The sequence below is a fragment of the Athene noctua genome, chromosome 20 (genome assembly GCF_965140245.1).
Source record: "Athene noctua chromosome 20, bAthNoc1.hap1.1, whole genome shotgun sequence".
NCBI lineage: Eukaryota > Metazoa > Chordata > Aves > Strigiformes > Strigidae > Athene > Athene noctua.
The window spans coordinates 1090122-1104549 of record NC_134056.1 but is presented as its reverse complement, the minus strand read 5'-3'; the positions used below and the strand labels follow the sequence as shown (position 1 = coordinate 1104549).

The window sequence follows — 14428 nt, the reverse complement described above, 5'->3', positions numbered from 1 at the left end:
GAGCGGCGCGGGCCCGCGGCGGAAGTCCCGGGGCTCTTCCGGCGGGCGCGAGCCGGGAGGCCGAAGCCGCTCCCGGTGCCCGGCCCGGCCCGCCATGGGCCCGCGGGCGCTGCCGCTGCTGGAGCGGGGACGCCGCCCGCAGCCGGGCAAGTGGTGAGCGGGGAGGGGGGAGCCGGCGGCCCGACGCGGCGCGGCCCGGCTGAGCGCTGCCCCTCGCCTCCCGCAGGTACCGGCTGTCGCCGCGCGGGGACCGGCCCCGCGGACGCGTGGGCCACGGGTGCCTCTTCCTACCGGGCGGCGGGCCCGGCCGCGTCCTTCTGCTGGGCGGCGCCGACCCCGCCGGCGCCTTCGCGGACGCGCACTTCGTGGAGCTGGGTGAGGGCCGGGCCGGGCCGGGCCGGGCCGGGCGGGGCGCGGGGCCGCCGCTGACCGCGCTCTCCGGTGCCCGCAGGCGCGAACCGCTGGGCCGCGGCCGGCTGGAGCGGGCTGCGGCCGCGCTACGAGCACGCCACGTTCCTGCCCGCCGCCGTCCCCCCCCGCCTCTGGGTCTTCGGCGGCGCCCACCCGGCCGGGAACCGGAGCTGCGTCCAGGTGCTGGACCTGGGTGAGTGACCGAGGGCCCGGCGTACCGGGTCGGTCACCCGGGGGTCCCCGCCGTGCCCCGGGAGCCGGCTCCGAGCCCAGAGCTGGGGCAGTGTGGGCTGCGCCGGCCCCCAGCCGCTGCCGGGCTCCTTCGCCGTGGCTGTTACTTGGGGGGGGGCGGGGGGTCCGTTACCGCGTTGATTACTTTGTCAATCAAATGTCTTAATTAGAAACAGGAACCTGGGAGAGTCCTGAAGTGAGTGGCGTGCAGCCGCTGCCCAGGACGTTCCACACCTCCTCAGCAGCTGTAGGAGACTGTCTGTATGTGTTTGGAGGGGGACGTAAAGGAGCAGAACCCGTGAGAGACCAGCGGCTGCACGTGTTTGACACAGGTACCGCCGGGCGTGGAACCCGCCCGCTGCCGCGGGAGCTCGGCCTCTCCGATTCAGAGATGTGCAAGCGTTGGGCCCCTGCTTCGGCTACGAGTTTAAAGGGGTGGAGGTTTCTTGCTGTGGACATACGCGTACCTGGATGTAGCCGCGGGGAATTTGGCCCCGCAGGGCACTGTGAAGCTCCGGGAGGAGGAGCGCCGGGGGAGGCGGGAGTGGTTGTCACATTGGCCCAGGAGCTGGTTCCTCTCCGTGGCGGCATCGTCCTGTGTCCTCATGTACCGTCAGAGCCCTCCCGTAAATTCTCGTGGCCCTGTGTGTGCCAAAGGGTTTGCTTTCCGGTTTGAAGTGACCTTTCCTGCTGCTGGGTGACCCAGAGAGCACTCCTTGCTCCATGGAGGAGCCTGCGCTCTGTGATAGGGCGTTAACCCTTCCCTGACCCCGCTGGAAGCGCTTCCTGTGGGAGCCTCAGCGGGGCTCCGGGGTCACCAGTTTGTAGAGGCTCCAGAGTTTTCCTCCTAATGCACGTGTACTCTCATTTTTAGCCACCCTGACCTGGTCCCAGCCGGATACTCACGGTGATCCCCCTGCCCCTCGGCACGGACACGCTGTGGTTGCGGTCGGGACCAAACTCTTCATCCACGGAGGTTTAGCTGGTGACGTGTTTTACAACGATCTCTTCTGCATCGATACAAGTAAGTGTGGATGTAGGAACCGCAGAGCGAAAGTGCTTGTGGGATGCGTTTTGACTTGGGGCAACCTTTTTTCTAAAAGATCCGTTCTTAAGGGCTTAAAATATTACCCTGTTTGTTTAAACCAATAAAACTTGTGGGGTTTTTTGTAACGTGTAACCACAGACATGTTTTTTTTCTCTAACAGGTGACATGAGGTGGGTCAAGATACCGGCCACCGGCGACATCCCGGGAGGACGGGCATCCCACTCGTCAGCTGTGTTTAGAGACCACGTGTACATTTTTGGTGGGATAGGTCCCGAGGGGACACTAGATACAACCTACAAGTATCACACAGGTAGGGAGGTTTCTCTTGGCTGCGTAACAGTAAAAGCCAGTCAGTTGGAAAGGGCATCGCCCCCCAGCTCCTGGGCTTCAGCCCCCGGCAGTCGCTGTCACCACCCGGGGGCTGCACCAGCACAAAGCTGAACGCTCTGTGACGTCGCAGCCTGGTCGGGGCCGCGCTGCCGCTGTCCCAGCGCGCTTCTGAAACCTGCGAGGCCGCGCTGAGGGATGCGAATGTGTCTTTGTCCTGCAGAGAAGCAGCAGTGGACGCTCCTCCGGTTTGATTCTCCTCTGCCTGCCGCGCGGCTGGACCACGCCATGTGCGTCGTTCCCTGGCGGGCTGGCGACAGCGGGGACGGGGCAGCCGCCCCGGGGACAGAGCGAGCTGGGAAGGAGCCGCCTCCGTCAGCAGGTGACAAAGCCGGCCCCCTCCTGAAGGGCCGCGAGGAAGAGGAGGGTGCTGAAGGCATCGTGCATCTGCTGTTGGTATTTGGTGGGATGGACACACAGGGGGAGATCCACAGGGACTGCGTCGTCACGCTGATCGAGTAGCTGAGCCGCCATCCGGCCTTTTCTACGGATTTTGTACAACTGTCACATTAATCCTCCTTCCCGATAAACAAATTCTCGCCCTCCAAGGGACAGCGCTGGGTCCTGAGGCTCAGGCGCCTTCTCCGTGCACAGCCCGAGCGGTGGGACCAGGAGCCTGGGTGGGCTTGGGCCTGTCTGGGTGCTCTGCCGCCAGGAGACTCCCTCCCTGGTAAAATGAAAATAAAACAAACCAAAAAACCTTCTTGGCTAGAAACAAGTTTTTTTGGGGGTGATTTGAACTTCAGCTTTCACTGTTTTGAAAGCAAGTGACTGAAAACTGGCAACGTTGTTCCCCCAGAGCAGGGAAAAGGGGGAATGCTGAGGGGTTTGAGGAGCCAGGGACGGGATCACAGGGCTGAGCTCCCAGGAGGCTGTTTAAAGGAGATGCAGGGTGTGGACCAGTTCTCAGAACACGGGTCTGATCTCTCCTGTAAGACGGAGCTCCTAAAAGTAGTTCCAGGACTGCAGGGGAGGGTGGGTGTGGTTAATCTAGACTTAAATACTTGAGTAGCCCCCAGCCAGCTCTGCCTCCGAGCAGCCGTTTAGGCGCCCCCCGCCTTGCTGCATGCCCTCAGCTGGGCAGAGCCCCAGCCCCGCTGACACAGAACAGCCCAGAACCAAATCCAGTGTAAATAACAAATTTATTGTGGTCACTTCAGGTAGAAAAGTTCTACACCAAATTCACATGACCAGGTTGTTAAATAGAACGCTTCCGCTGCCGATACTCCTAAACCCCGTTTGCATTTACACTCCCCCCCCGCTACCCTTCCCCCGACATCAAGCACCTGCTAACGAAAAGCAGTAACAGCCACTTGGGGCTTAGCGTTTCCAGCTCCACCCGCGAGTGAAGACTCAAAGTTACATTCCAAATCAAGAGTTCAATATTTTAAACAAGTGTTCCTGAGTCCAATATATACACACACAACATTCAGAGGCGCCAGGTATCTACAACTCGTCCTTCTCTCCTGCTTCCTCTTCGCCCGGGGGAGGGCCTGCGCTTCCGTAGAGCTTGCTAACGATGGGCTGGACAACTTCCTCCAGCTCCTTCTTTTTCGCTTTGAAGTCTTCAATGTCTGCGTCCTGGTGGCTTTCGAGCCACTCGATCTTTTCCTCTACGGCCTTCTCGATGGTTTCTTTGTCTTCAGACGAGAGCTTGCCACCCAGCTTCTCTTTGTCCCCAATCTGGTTTTTCAGGGAGTAGGCGTAGCTTTCCAGCTCGTTCCGGGCATCGATCCGTTCTTTAAGCTTCTTGTCTTCCTCCGCAAACTTCTCGGCGTCGTTGACCATCCTCTCGATCTCTTCTGGCGTCAGGCGGTTCTGATCGTTCGTGATGGTGATCTTGTTTTTGTTGCCAGTGCCCTTGTCCTCAGCCGTGACGCGGAGGATCCCGTTCACATCTATTTCGAAGGTCACTTCGATCTGGGGGACGCCGCGAGGGGCCGGAGGGATTCCGGTGAGATCAAACGTTCCCAGAAGATGGTTGTCCTTGGTGAGGGGACGCTCGCCTGCAAGACACAGTTAGATGCAGTTTCTTTCCTTCCTAGCAGGGGCTTGTACTTTGCGAAAGCACAAGCTACACACTTGGAAGGGGTTAAGGTTTCAATTCCAACCCAACACCTGTGTCCAGGCACCTCCCACACTATCACCTCTCACTCAAAGAGCTCCTCAGCAGCTTTTTCTAGAACCTTTGTTGCTAGAAAAAAGGTTCTAACAGCAGCTTTTGGTGCAGGTCAGGAGCAGGTTCAGAAAGCCAGCACTGTCACCAAGCTCTTGATGAGATCCACAGCCATCACTACAGCCTTTGTGATAAGACAGGGACAAAGTCCCACAGTCAGATTCTGGCTGTTAACAGGGCAACACTCACCTTCATAGACCTTGATCGTCACAGTTGGCTGATTGTCAGAAGCCGTGGAGAAGATCTGAGACTTCTTTGTGGGAACAACAGTGTTTCTTGGGATGAGTTTAGTCATCACGCCTCCGACTGTCTCAATGCCAAGTGTCAGAGGACAGACATCAAGCAACACCAAGTCACCTGTAACAGATCAAGGGTAAGAGTGACAGGACTTGAACCTGACACACAACAGCCCGTGGGTGCAAGCAGCATCCTGAGGTCTGAGAGGCACCAAACTTCTTCAGGACTGGAGTTGCCCTACGCTTGTCAGTAACCAGTACCTGCTACTCAGAGTCACCGCTCTTGAAGGGACAGCAGTGTCATTACCTGTATCCTGGTCCCCAGAGAGAACGCCAGCCTGGACAGCCGCGCCGTAGGCCACAGCCTCGTCCGGATTAATGCCCCGGGAAGGCTCCTTCCCATTGAAGAACTCTTTCACTAGTTGCTGTATTTTGGGGATGCGAGTAGAGCCACCAACAAGAACAATCTCGTCAATGTCAGACTTCTTCAGGTCAGAATCTTCCAGAACTTTCTGAACAGGCTTCATAGTGGAACGGAACAGGTCCTAGGAAGACAGAAAAAGCCCAGGATTAAGACTGTATTCTCACCTCCGAATTACACAGCTTTAGGGGACGAAGCTCAACAACTACAAGAGAAACATCAACCAGCTTAGGACCAGCCCTGATGAGGCCTCAGCTGTCACTGACAGAGAGCCCCAGCTACTCTGGCAAGGAGCAGCTGCTGCTTTTTAGTGCAAGCAGGAAGTTATTTATACCCCAAAGTGCAGCCTCCAGCATGAAATTCTGCACGTTCACAAGGCTCCAGTCTAGAGCTGAGGCAGTGCAACTTTACCTTCCCAGACTTACCATGTTCAGCTCCTCAAACTTGGCTCGAGTAAGTGTCTCTGAGAAATCTTCTCCTTCAAAGAAGGATTCTATTTCAATTCTGGCCTGGTGCTGAGATGACAGGGCTCGCTTCGCTTTCTCCACTTCACGTCTTAACTTCTGCACAGCTCTGTTATCCTTCCTGACATCTTTTCCAGTTTTCTTCTTGTAGAGTTTGATGAAGTGTTCCATAACACGCTGGTCAAAGTCTTCTCCACCCAGGTGAGTGTCACCATTAGTAGCCACAACTTCAAAGACTCCATTGTCAATTGTGAGGAGGGAAACATCAAAAGTTCCACCACCCAAGTCAAACACGAGGATGTTCTTCTCACCCTCTCTCTTGTCCAGCCCATAAGCAATGGCAGCAGCCGTTCTGTAGAGGAAACAGCCCCATCAGAGAACTGTAGCTACCAGCCCACCCCCCAGCAGGCAGGACAGGTTAAGGCTACTTACGGCTCATTAATAATTCTCATCACATTCAACCCAGCAATGGTACCGGCATCTTTTGTAGCCTGACGCTGCGCATCATTGAAGTAGGCTGGCACAGTAACAACAGCATGGGTAACCTGATTAAGGAGCAAGAAACACAATTTTGTCACAGATAAATGAAAGCAAATAATGCAGCTTCTAAACAGCCACAGCAATGCTGATAGCAAACACCCCACTGTCCTCTAAAGAGAGGTAAAAACCCACCATCGGCTGAGCCCTTTCAACTGGGCTGCCTTAGGGGCCTGCAGCACTGAGCAGGGTTTGGGATTGAAAGGTTAGACCAGATTCAGCCCACCCATCTTCAGCTTTGTAAAGCTGCTACTTCGGGTTCTTTTTAATAGCACTTGGTGAACTTACTTTCTTCCCCAAGTAGGCCTCTGCTGTTTCCTTCATCTTCGTCAGCACCATAGCAGAGATTTCTTCAGGAGCAAACGTTTTTGTCTGCCCACCTCCAACATCGACTTGAATATGGGGCTTGGCTTTCTTTTCAATAACCTTGAAAGAACAACGTATACCATCCCATTCAGCAATTCAGAGAATTACTCCCAGCTGGTCAAGTGTTTCTCTAAAGCTCAGCAAAGCCTCTCTAGCAGGGATACACTGTCACCGATGCACCACCCCGCACCCTCCCCGGGGTGCCGGGGCTCAGCAGGGCCCCAGGACCCTGCAGCCTCTCCTGACCAGACACGCAGACCCCCCCCCGACCCCGCCTCCGCGCCGGGGACCCACCTTGAACGGCAGGTACTTGATGTCCTGCTGCACGGAAGGGTCATTCCAGGTGCGACCGATGAGCCGCTTGGCATCAAACACCGTGTTCTCGGGGTTAGAGGTGAGCTGGTTCTTGGCGGCGTCCCCGATCAAGCGCTCCCCCTCGGGCGTGAACGCCACGTAGGACGGCGTGATGCGGTTCCCCTGGTCGTTGGCGATGATTTCCACGCGGCCGTTCTTGAAGACGCCCACACTGCGGGGGGGGGTAGCGGAGCAGTCAGGCGGTGCTGGGGCCCGCACCCCCCTTCCGCTCCTCCCTTCCCCCCTCTCCGCGGGCCCCACAGCCGCCCCCCCCCCGCGCAGGCCCAGCGCTCCCTGCGGGCCCACAGGCTCAGCTCCCCCCTCGCGCCCCGCGCCCCGTCCCCACGCACCAGGAGTAGGTGGTACCGAGGTCGATGCCCACCACCGTGCCCACATCCTCCTTCTTCTCCTCCTCCTCGGCCCGCGCGGCGCCCAGCAGCAGCAGCAGCGCCAACAGGAGGCTCCTCATGATGACCGCTCGCCCGCGCCACCCTGCCGGGGAGACGCCGGTCACAAAATGGAGGCGCCACGTGCCGCCCGCCCGCCCCCGCCTCTCCCTTCCCGGCCCCGCGGCCCGGCCCGGCCCGCCGCTCGCCCCGCCGCTCTCACCGCCGCTCCGGCCGCCGCGCCCCAGCCGCTGCTGCAGGCGCAGGCCTCGCCGCCCGCCCTTATATACCTTCCGTTACTCCTGCGTGGAGCCTCGCCATTGGCTGCGGCGCGCTCGCTGGAGCCTCCCCATTGGTTGGCTGCTACCAAGCTGGCCTGCCCGGATTGGCGAGGATCGGGCGGCCGCTCTGACACGCCTGGCGCGCCCCCCTCCCGCCACCCCATTGGTTCACCCCGCCGGGGCGCGGGCCTATCCAGAGGGAAGCGTGAGCCAAGCGGAGGGCGCCCATTGGCTGGGGGCGGCCGGCACGGCGGGGCCGGGGCCGGGGCAGGGGGCGGGGGTGGAGCGGCGCGGCTGGGGGGGGGCGCACGTTCTGGAAGTTTCCATGGTTACCGACCCCGGGCGGCGGGAGCCCGCCATGGCGGGGGGCGGCCCGCGCACCGCGACGCCTCCGGCCCCGGGGCACCCGCGGCGGCCCCGGCATTGCCGCCGGGACGCCCCGAGGAGGCGCGGCGAGGCCGGGCCCGGCCCTGCCCGGGCAGACGCGGCCCGGCGGAGCCGCCAGGGCCCGCGGGCGGACGCCCGTCAGCCCCGTCCCTGAGCCGCGGCGGAGCGCTGGGGACAGGGTGCTAGCGCGGGCGGGCGGCCCTGAGCAGACGCGGGCTTCTCCACACGCGCCGCGGGGTGCGGGGCCCGTCCCCGGGCAGAGACGCGGCGCCTCGCGCCGGCCCGGGCCGCAGGGCCGGCAGCTCTCTCGGGGAAGGCGCTGCCCCCCTTCGGAACCGCGGCGGCCCGACACTGAGTCTCGGTGTCGCTACACCGGCCCTCGGCTTCCGGGGTGGGAAACCCCGGGAAGCGGAGGGCACAGCCCTGAGGAGCGTAGAGCCACCCGGGTCACCCCTGCGGCCGTGGGGAACCGTCCGGGCTCCATCTCCGCTGCCCCTCGGCGTACGCGTCTGCGGCTCACGCGTACGTACGTGATCTACCTGCCCGTGTTTGAAATGAGATTTTAAAGCAAAGCAACTACAAAACTCCGAATAAAAAATGAAAGTCTCAAGTGATCGAAGAGTGGCATAGAACGAAAAATTAAACGTTGTTCATTCACCTTCAGGTGACAGCAGATCTGAAATCCCACAGAAATAATGTCAAGTAATTGTGGTACAAAAAAAGTGGTGACAAATACGGAGATGCCGCCGTGTTCAGGCAGCGTTCTGCGGGTGTCAGTGGCTTTTATTGCCAGCAGGGCCCGGCCCAGCTGCCGGGATTTCTTGTGATTACGAAGAGAAACATTGTCAAAAGACTCCGTTGTTACTCAACACGCATCTGGAAATACCATTTTGATCTTGACGCTGTTCTTTCCATATTGAAGTATATTTTGCGTCCTTTTATGTTTGTGGTTCTCATTTTTTATTTGAACCCTATCTGCATTGCATTCACATTGTTTTTTCTCCTTTTAGAAATCCTGAGGTGTCTGATGCAAAATATTGAGCTTAGTCCTTGGAAGAGAATAATCTAGCACAGCTATGTGCCCTGAGAACTGTATGTAATGTAAGCATTTTATTTATTTTTAGGGAACGTTGTGCAGACAAGGTGGCGGGGGGGGCAGTTTCATACTTGTCAGCCTTGGGTTCATTTTCCTCGGTTCTCCGGGGACGGTGATGACGTAAACGCAGCTGGTACTCCGTGTTACGGTCGGGAATACGGCCTGACACGGGCTGTGTGGGACCAGACCTAACAAGTTCGCTGGTGCCTTGTGTGTTCGGGCTTGATGAACTTTTTTTTGTCATATTTCGGCTTGCCGTATTTGTTTATAAACTGTTATTTGGCTGTTCAGTTCAATTACATAAGACGTTCTCTTGTATCAGAGAAGATAATTGAGGGCAGTAAGTGTGTCAGTCGAGGCAAAGGCACACAGGCAGCGTTTTGGAGAGTGAGAGGTGGCCAAGTGTAAACGGCTGGCTTTTGTTCTGGCCTGTTGGGAAGAGCTTTGCACATAACTTGGGCGCAAAAAGCACGCAGCTGCGGTGGCTCCGGAGTCCCTTTCCCACCGGAATGGCCACGGAGCCCGGACACTGTGCCCTTCTTGGCGCGGTGCCCGGGAGCTCGTCAGCCCCGGAGGGACGTTCGGAGCTGACATCGTGTGTGGTGACTGGGCGTCCCTCCGCACGGAGCTGCGCAGTGCCGACCCACACCGCAAACGGGACCTGGCCGCCTCCAACCAGCTTCTTCCCCTTGGAAAACAGGCTGCGTAAATCCTCTGCGGGGACAAATTTTCCTGCGATAAATGATTTTCTACTGCTTAGTTTTCCCTAGTACTTCTACTGGGCGTAATATCTGACACGTGTGTTACGAGGAGCAGTCACGTGCGCCGGGAGTTGTGGTTCTGGTCTCCGTCCCCGCGGATCGGTCGCGCCGTGACCTTCCCGCGTTCCGTCAGTCTGAGCCGCCTCTTTGCCTGTCCGGTTGTACCAGGCCTGGGCGCTGCCAGCGGGCGCTGCACGTTCTCCGAGAACCGCGGACAGAAGGGCAGAGTGAAAACCCGCCGTGGCCCCGTGGCGTCGCCCGTGTCCGGGCCGGGAGCTGCGTGCGCGGCGGTTTGTGGCGCAGCGAGCGCTCGCTTCGCGGCCGGGTCGCTCCCTACGTGGGGCTCTCGTGCACCCATGAAACAACTCTGGCCGTGCTTTTTGAAGCGCCGTGCTGGCCTGTTGGCAGAGCACCGGGGAGACGGAGGCGATGCCTGTAGATACGTGCCGGCGCCCTAAATCCCCCCTTCAGCAGGGGTCGGCTCCCCGCGGCGCGGAGAGCTGGCGGGTGGCCGGTGCCGCCGGCACGGCCCAGCCGAGCCCCAAGCCCACCTCGGGGACCCCCTCCAGGGACAGACGGCGTGGGAAGCGGCCATGGGCTAAGTCAAGGCGCGATTTCAAGATTTAAAGATAAAATACATAGAGTGAGGGGGGAGGAACGAGGAGGATGGGAGCTCAGCGCTGGGGGGGCATGCCGGTGTCGGGGCTCCCTCCGCCCTGCCCGGCCCCGGGACTCCAAGCCCCCGGCCCCGGGACTCCCAGCCGCCGGCCGAGGGACTACAAGTCCCAGGAGCGCGGCGCCGTTCCCGCCCGCCGCCTGCGCAGTGCCGCGCCGCGCCTGGCCCGGGGCCGCAGCGGGAGCCGGGCGGCGGCGGAGCCGGGGCGCTGGCCGGGTAAGGGGCGCGATCCTCCCCGCTCCGGCCGCCGCTGTGGCTTCATCCCCCCGCCGCGGTGCTGGGAGGAGGAGGAGGAGGAGGAGGGGGGGGTCGGGGAGCGGGAGGAAGGCGAGGCCCGGCCGCCCCGCAGCCCGCCCGCCGGCCCGGGGCCTGCCCGCACCCGCCGGCGGTCCGGGGCGGCGGGCGGGCCGCGTGGGGCAGCCCGGGCCCGGCCGGTCTCTGTGCCCGCGCCCCGGGCGGCGCGGGGGGAGCGGCGCCCCGGCGGCGGCGGGGCGCGGCGCGGAGTTGGCCGGAGACCCCTCGAGCCGCTCCGGCCGTGCTGCCCCCGGCAGAGCCGGCCCCGCCGGCCGGGCCCGCGGCTGAGCACCGGGGCGGTTTGCGGGGCCGTTCCGCAGACTGGAGCTCCCGGGGCCGGGCCCGCTCCTGCCGGGCTGGGCCGGCGCTGGCGAAGCCGCTCGGCGTGATCGTCGCCCGCGTCTCTCCTTTATGGCTTTTGTGTTAGTGCAGGTTCAAAACTTGCAGCTTGACGCGCGCCGTGACTTCCCTTTTTTGTCACTGAGAGACCCTTAGCGCCGGAGAACTTCTTCAAGCGAGTATCTGCCTTTTTTTATTTTTATTTTTTTCTTGCAAAGTCATGATAGTGTGCTGGGAAGCAGAGAGCTGTTGGATCCAGCTCCCAGAGCGAGCATGTGCCGCTGCACCGGGGGGCAGAATCCTCCGGGGCCCGGGAGTTAACGCCCGAGTAGAAGCTGCGGGCTGAAGGGGATGGAGGGGGGAATGGCCCGGACGGGGCGTCAAATCCGAAATAACCCGCTCCGCAGGAGCAGCGGGCTCTTCGGAAAGGGACTGTCTGAACCGCCGCTGCCGCGGAGGGTGCCAGAATACTTCAGAGGCTTCACACGAGGGTCTCGTTGTTGTGAGATTTGTCACGTCCTGGAGAAAACGCTCTGCCCTTGGGAGCGGTTACCCTGCGTGGCGGACCGCGGATGGGATGTGTCGCGATGAGGGGAGCGGCTCGAGCTGGAAGGGGCTGGGAGCAGGTTGGTTTTGTCAGTTCGAGCGGTGTTGAGTTCTGCCCTTTTGACTAAAAGTTAATTAGTGCGACCCCTCCCGTAAGGGGGACCCCGCTTTCTAGCATCACGAGCGGCTGGAGCAGGTTCTAACGTGGTTGGATGCTTTTGTTGATTTTATGCCACACAGCAACGCTCTTATAGATAATTGAGTAGCAGCTGATCCCGCGCGTTACCGATAAGCTCTGTTAAGGGACACGAGAAGCGAGGTGCCCCTTGCGCACAGCTCTTGTGTTCGGTGCCAGCTGCTGGGCAGAAACAAACCTGAGGTGTGAGTTTCTTATTAATATTGATTAGATAGTTGAACCGTAGCAAATTGAAACGCATTTCGCGTGTCGTACGCGTGTTTCGGGACGGCGGGGATTGCAGCGTGGGAGTTCAGCAGGTAAGGCCTAGGTCGTGGTGAACTATCCTACTGAAAAATGATTTATTTTTTTTTTAGCTCAACTTCGAGAGGTAGGCTGTTAGCTTATATAAAGAAATAAGGCTCGTTAGTTACTGCTATTCATGAAGAAATTGCTATTTCACGTGGGGTGGATTAGCATGGAAGCTATTCAGGCAGGGAATTATTTTGCAGTAAGACGGAGTGATTTCAGTTTTGCCTTGCCCTGCCCTGCCTACGTTAGATCTGCCCAAACTTGCTTTGGAAGTTGAGTCTTGTGTAGCGAGACTCAGGAGGAGCAAAAAGCCTTGAGCAGGAAATGCTGGAGGAGGAAGGAGAGCCTGGTGTACTAGCAGTATTTACTACTTTAATCTCTTTTCTGTCAACCGAATTGCAGAAATAGTCAGATGTCACTTGTTCTGTATGCCACAGTGCCGGACCTCGTACTTTGTAAGGTGGAGTTCAGTACCTGAAGATTATAGGTAGTGTTTTCCAGGACTTGCAGCCGATGTCCTGCGTTCACCAAAGGCACAGATTGTCTCGGGTTCTGGACGAACTTCTGTCACGCTGGCAGGGCAAAACATGTTCGATGCTGGCAGGTCGTGCAATCTTTGTTGTTGATGTGGTGGAGCATCGTGAAGTGAAATGGTTTCAGCTGGGCTGAGTTTCTTTTACTGTGTCACAGCTCCTAGTAGGTTACCAAACAGTCTTGAAGTAACCGGCAAAAAACGGGAACGTTTTCATATCAGAGTGAAATTGCCAGGATTGAAAGATATTTCTCACACAGCAGGAGCTATTTGATACCTGTTGTTTCTTCAGCCCCAGCAGACTGTTGGGTATCTGAATTTCCAGAGCTGTCTCCTTTCCACAGCTGTGTACAGACAGCTGTTGTCTCAAGGATGGCGCGTGGCGGTCACAAACCAGGTCGCTGGAGAATGGTGGGCACCGTTCTGTTTGTGAGAAACCGATAAAGTCGTCTCGCAGACAGCGTTCTGTGCCCGCTGAAGCTGCGGCCGCTGGCGCTGCTCTGACGCTGCCGTCTGTGGTGTGTCACCAGATACACAGCTGTGGCCAACGGCTGCTGCAGCTCTTGTCCCCAGCGCGGGCGTGGAGTGTTGTGTGGCCTGGTCAGAGGATGCAACTGGTGTCTGTCCGTACTGACCGTAAAGGGGAGAGGTGTTTGGAGGGGAGCGCGGTGTCCAGTAGGTCTGTTAGTGGTACAACAGTTTCTCCTTTCAAGACAGGCTGTGTTAATAATATCAGTTTCTGAGGAGAGTAATAGTGTGTGCATCTTGCTCTGCTCATTTTTTTTTTCTTTACCACACTGCAAGTTTTCTCGAGAGCCCATCTGAAAGCTGCTGCAGTACCGTGTGTATTAAACTACCTGCTTTACATCTCCGGTATTCTCAAATGTCCGCCAGAAGCTTAAGGTGATGACAAAAGTTGTTTGCACTGTTGTTTGCTGTACTTGTGTGACTTCAGAATAATTAGTTTTTAAAAACTGGTAGATGGGAGTGAGTGAGGCATTCCTCTTCATAGAGGTGTGCTTCAGTAGCAATCACCAGCAACCAAATTAGTTTCATTTTTGGGGAGGATTATAAAGATGGGGAAGCTGCTGATCCCTTTTCCGTCCGGGGTAAGAACTGCTGTCGTGCAGTTGACTTCCTGCAGACTGACAGGAAAATCCTGGGGATTTTCATGGTCCTTGACAAAGCAGCGGTACTTGGTAACCTGCTGTGGTTCGGTTCCAGATCAATGTGCCTCTTGCTTTCCTTATTTCTGGTGTTCTGCAGTAGAGACTGATAAGATAGACACGTGGGCAGCAGCCGATTGATGGGCTATTATCAAGTAGTCATGGGACCAGTATCTTTAGAAGTGCAGATGCAGGCAGTGGTAATCTTCAGAGCCTTGTTCTGTTTTGGCCTAAAGTTCTCAGTGACAGTGGGTTTACAAAAAACTGGAATGCACAGCAGTGTGCAGCTTCCCAGTCACTCAGTGCTTCCCAGTCTCTGGTTAGTGGCTGGGATGCTCATCAGGAGATGCCCCAGTTGTGTGTGTTAGGTGGTAACTTCTCTTTCCGAGGATGTGCAAAGCTCAGACTGTCTTTCCCCCCCACACCCCCCCGTGCCATCGCAAATAGTACACTATTGTTTTGCAGCAGTCTGACCTTTCCTCCTGTTTTGTTGCTCCTGTTCACTGCACAGGTGGATTATATGCTTGTGTATTAGCACATGACTGTGTGGGAGTCATATTTGCTCTCTGAGTATTAACTGTTTTTTTGATTTCTTTATTTGAATTGTCTGTAGCTCCAGAAAAGTTTACCAGTAATTTAACTACTGTTTTGATAATTGTAATTTACCAGAAAAAGTAGATTATTTCCAAGATGCCTTTGTCCCTTTCACTGACTGGGCTTTTGGAGTTCACTCCCACCTGTGGGCCAGGGGAGAAAAGGACAGCCCTAGCTCAGAGGCTGAAAGCTGTCAGGGTGCTTGGCCCATCCCTGATGCTGAGAACAACCTTCTTTAGGTAAAAAAAAAAA

General features: G+C 57.9%; 3 protein-coding genes across 6 annotated transcripts in view; 2 read left to right on the top strand and 1 right to left on the bottom strand.

Moving 5' to 3' along the window:
* Positions 1-12: 12 nt before the first annotated feature.
* RABEPK (Rab9 effector protein with kelch motifs) lies at positions 13-2781 on the top strand. Its single transcript, XM_074923606.1, has 7 exons — positions 13-153; positions 227-375; positions 452-604; positions 813-974; positions 1517-1666; positions 1851-2000; positions 2241-2781. The coding sequence occupies exons 1-7, from the start codon at positions 95-97 to the stop codon at positions 2537-2539; spliced, it is 1122 nt and encodes a 373-aa protein (XP_074779707.1). The 5' UTR covers positions 13-94; the 3' UTR covers positions 2540-2781.
* A 419-nt stretch (positions 2782-3200) lies between these two features.
* Positions 3201-7321, bottom strand: HSPA5 (heat shock protein family A (Hsp70) member 5). Its single transcript, XM_074923884.1, has 9 exons — positions 7241-7321; positions 6982-7123; positions 6572-6803; positions 6200-6337; positions 5807-5919; positions 5336-5726; positions 4797-5034; positions 4443-4610; positions 3201-4083 (listed from the first exon to the last, which is right to left on the bottom strand). Exons 2-9 carry the CDS (start codon positions 7098-7100, stop codon positions 3524-3526), a joined length of 1959 nt encoding a protein of 652 aa, XP_074779985.1. The 5' UTR covers positions 7101-7123; positions 7241-7321; the 3' UTR covers positions 3201-3523.
* Positions 7322-10373: 3052 nt separating this feature from the next.
* GAPVD1 (GTPase activating protein and VPS9 domains 1) overlaps positions 10374-14428 on the top strand; it is a 30093-nt gene continuing 26038 nt past the window's right edge. For all 4 annotated transcript variants that reach the window (XM_074923553.1, XM_074923552.1, XM_074923551.1 and 1 more), the window contains exon 1: positions 10374-10434. The gene's annotated coding sequence lies outside the window, so the exon portion shown is untranslated. The remainder of the gene's footprint in view (positions 10435-14428) is intronic.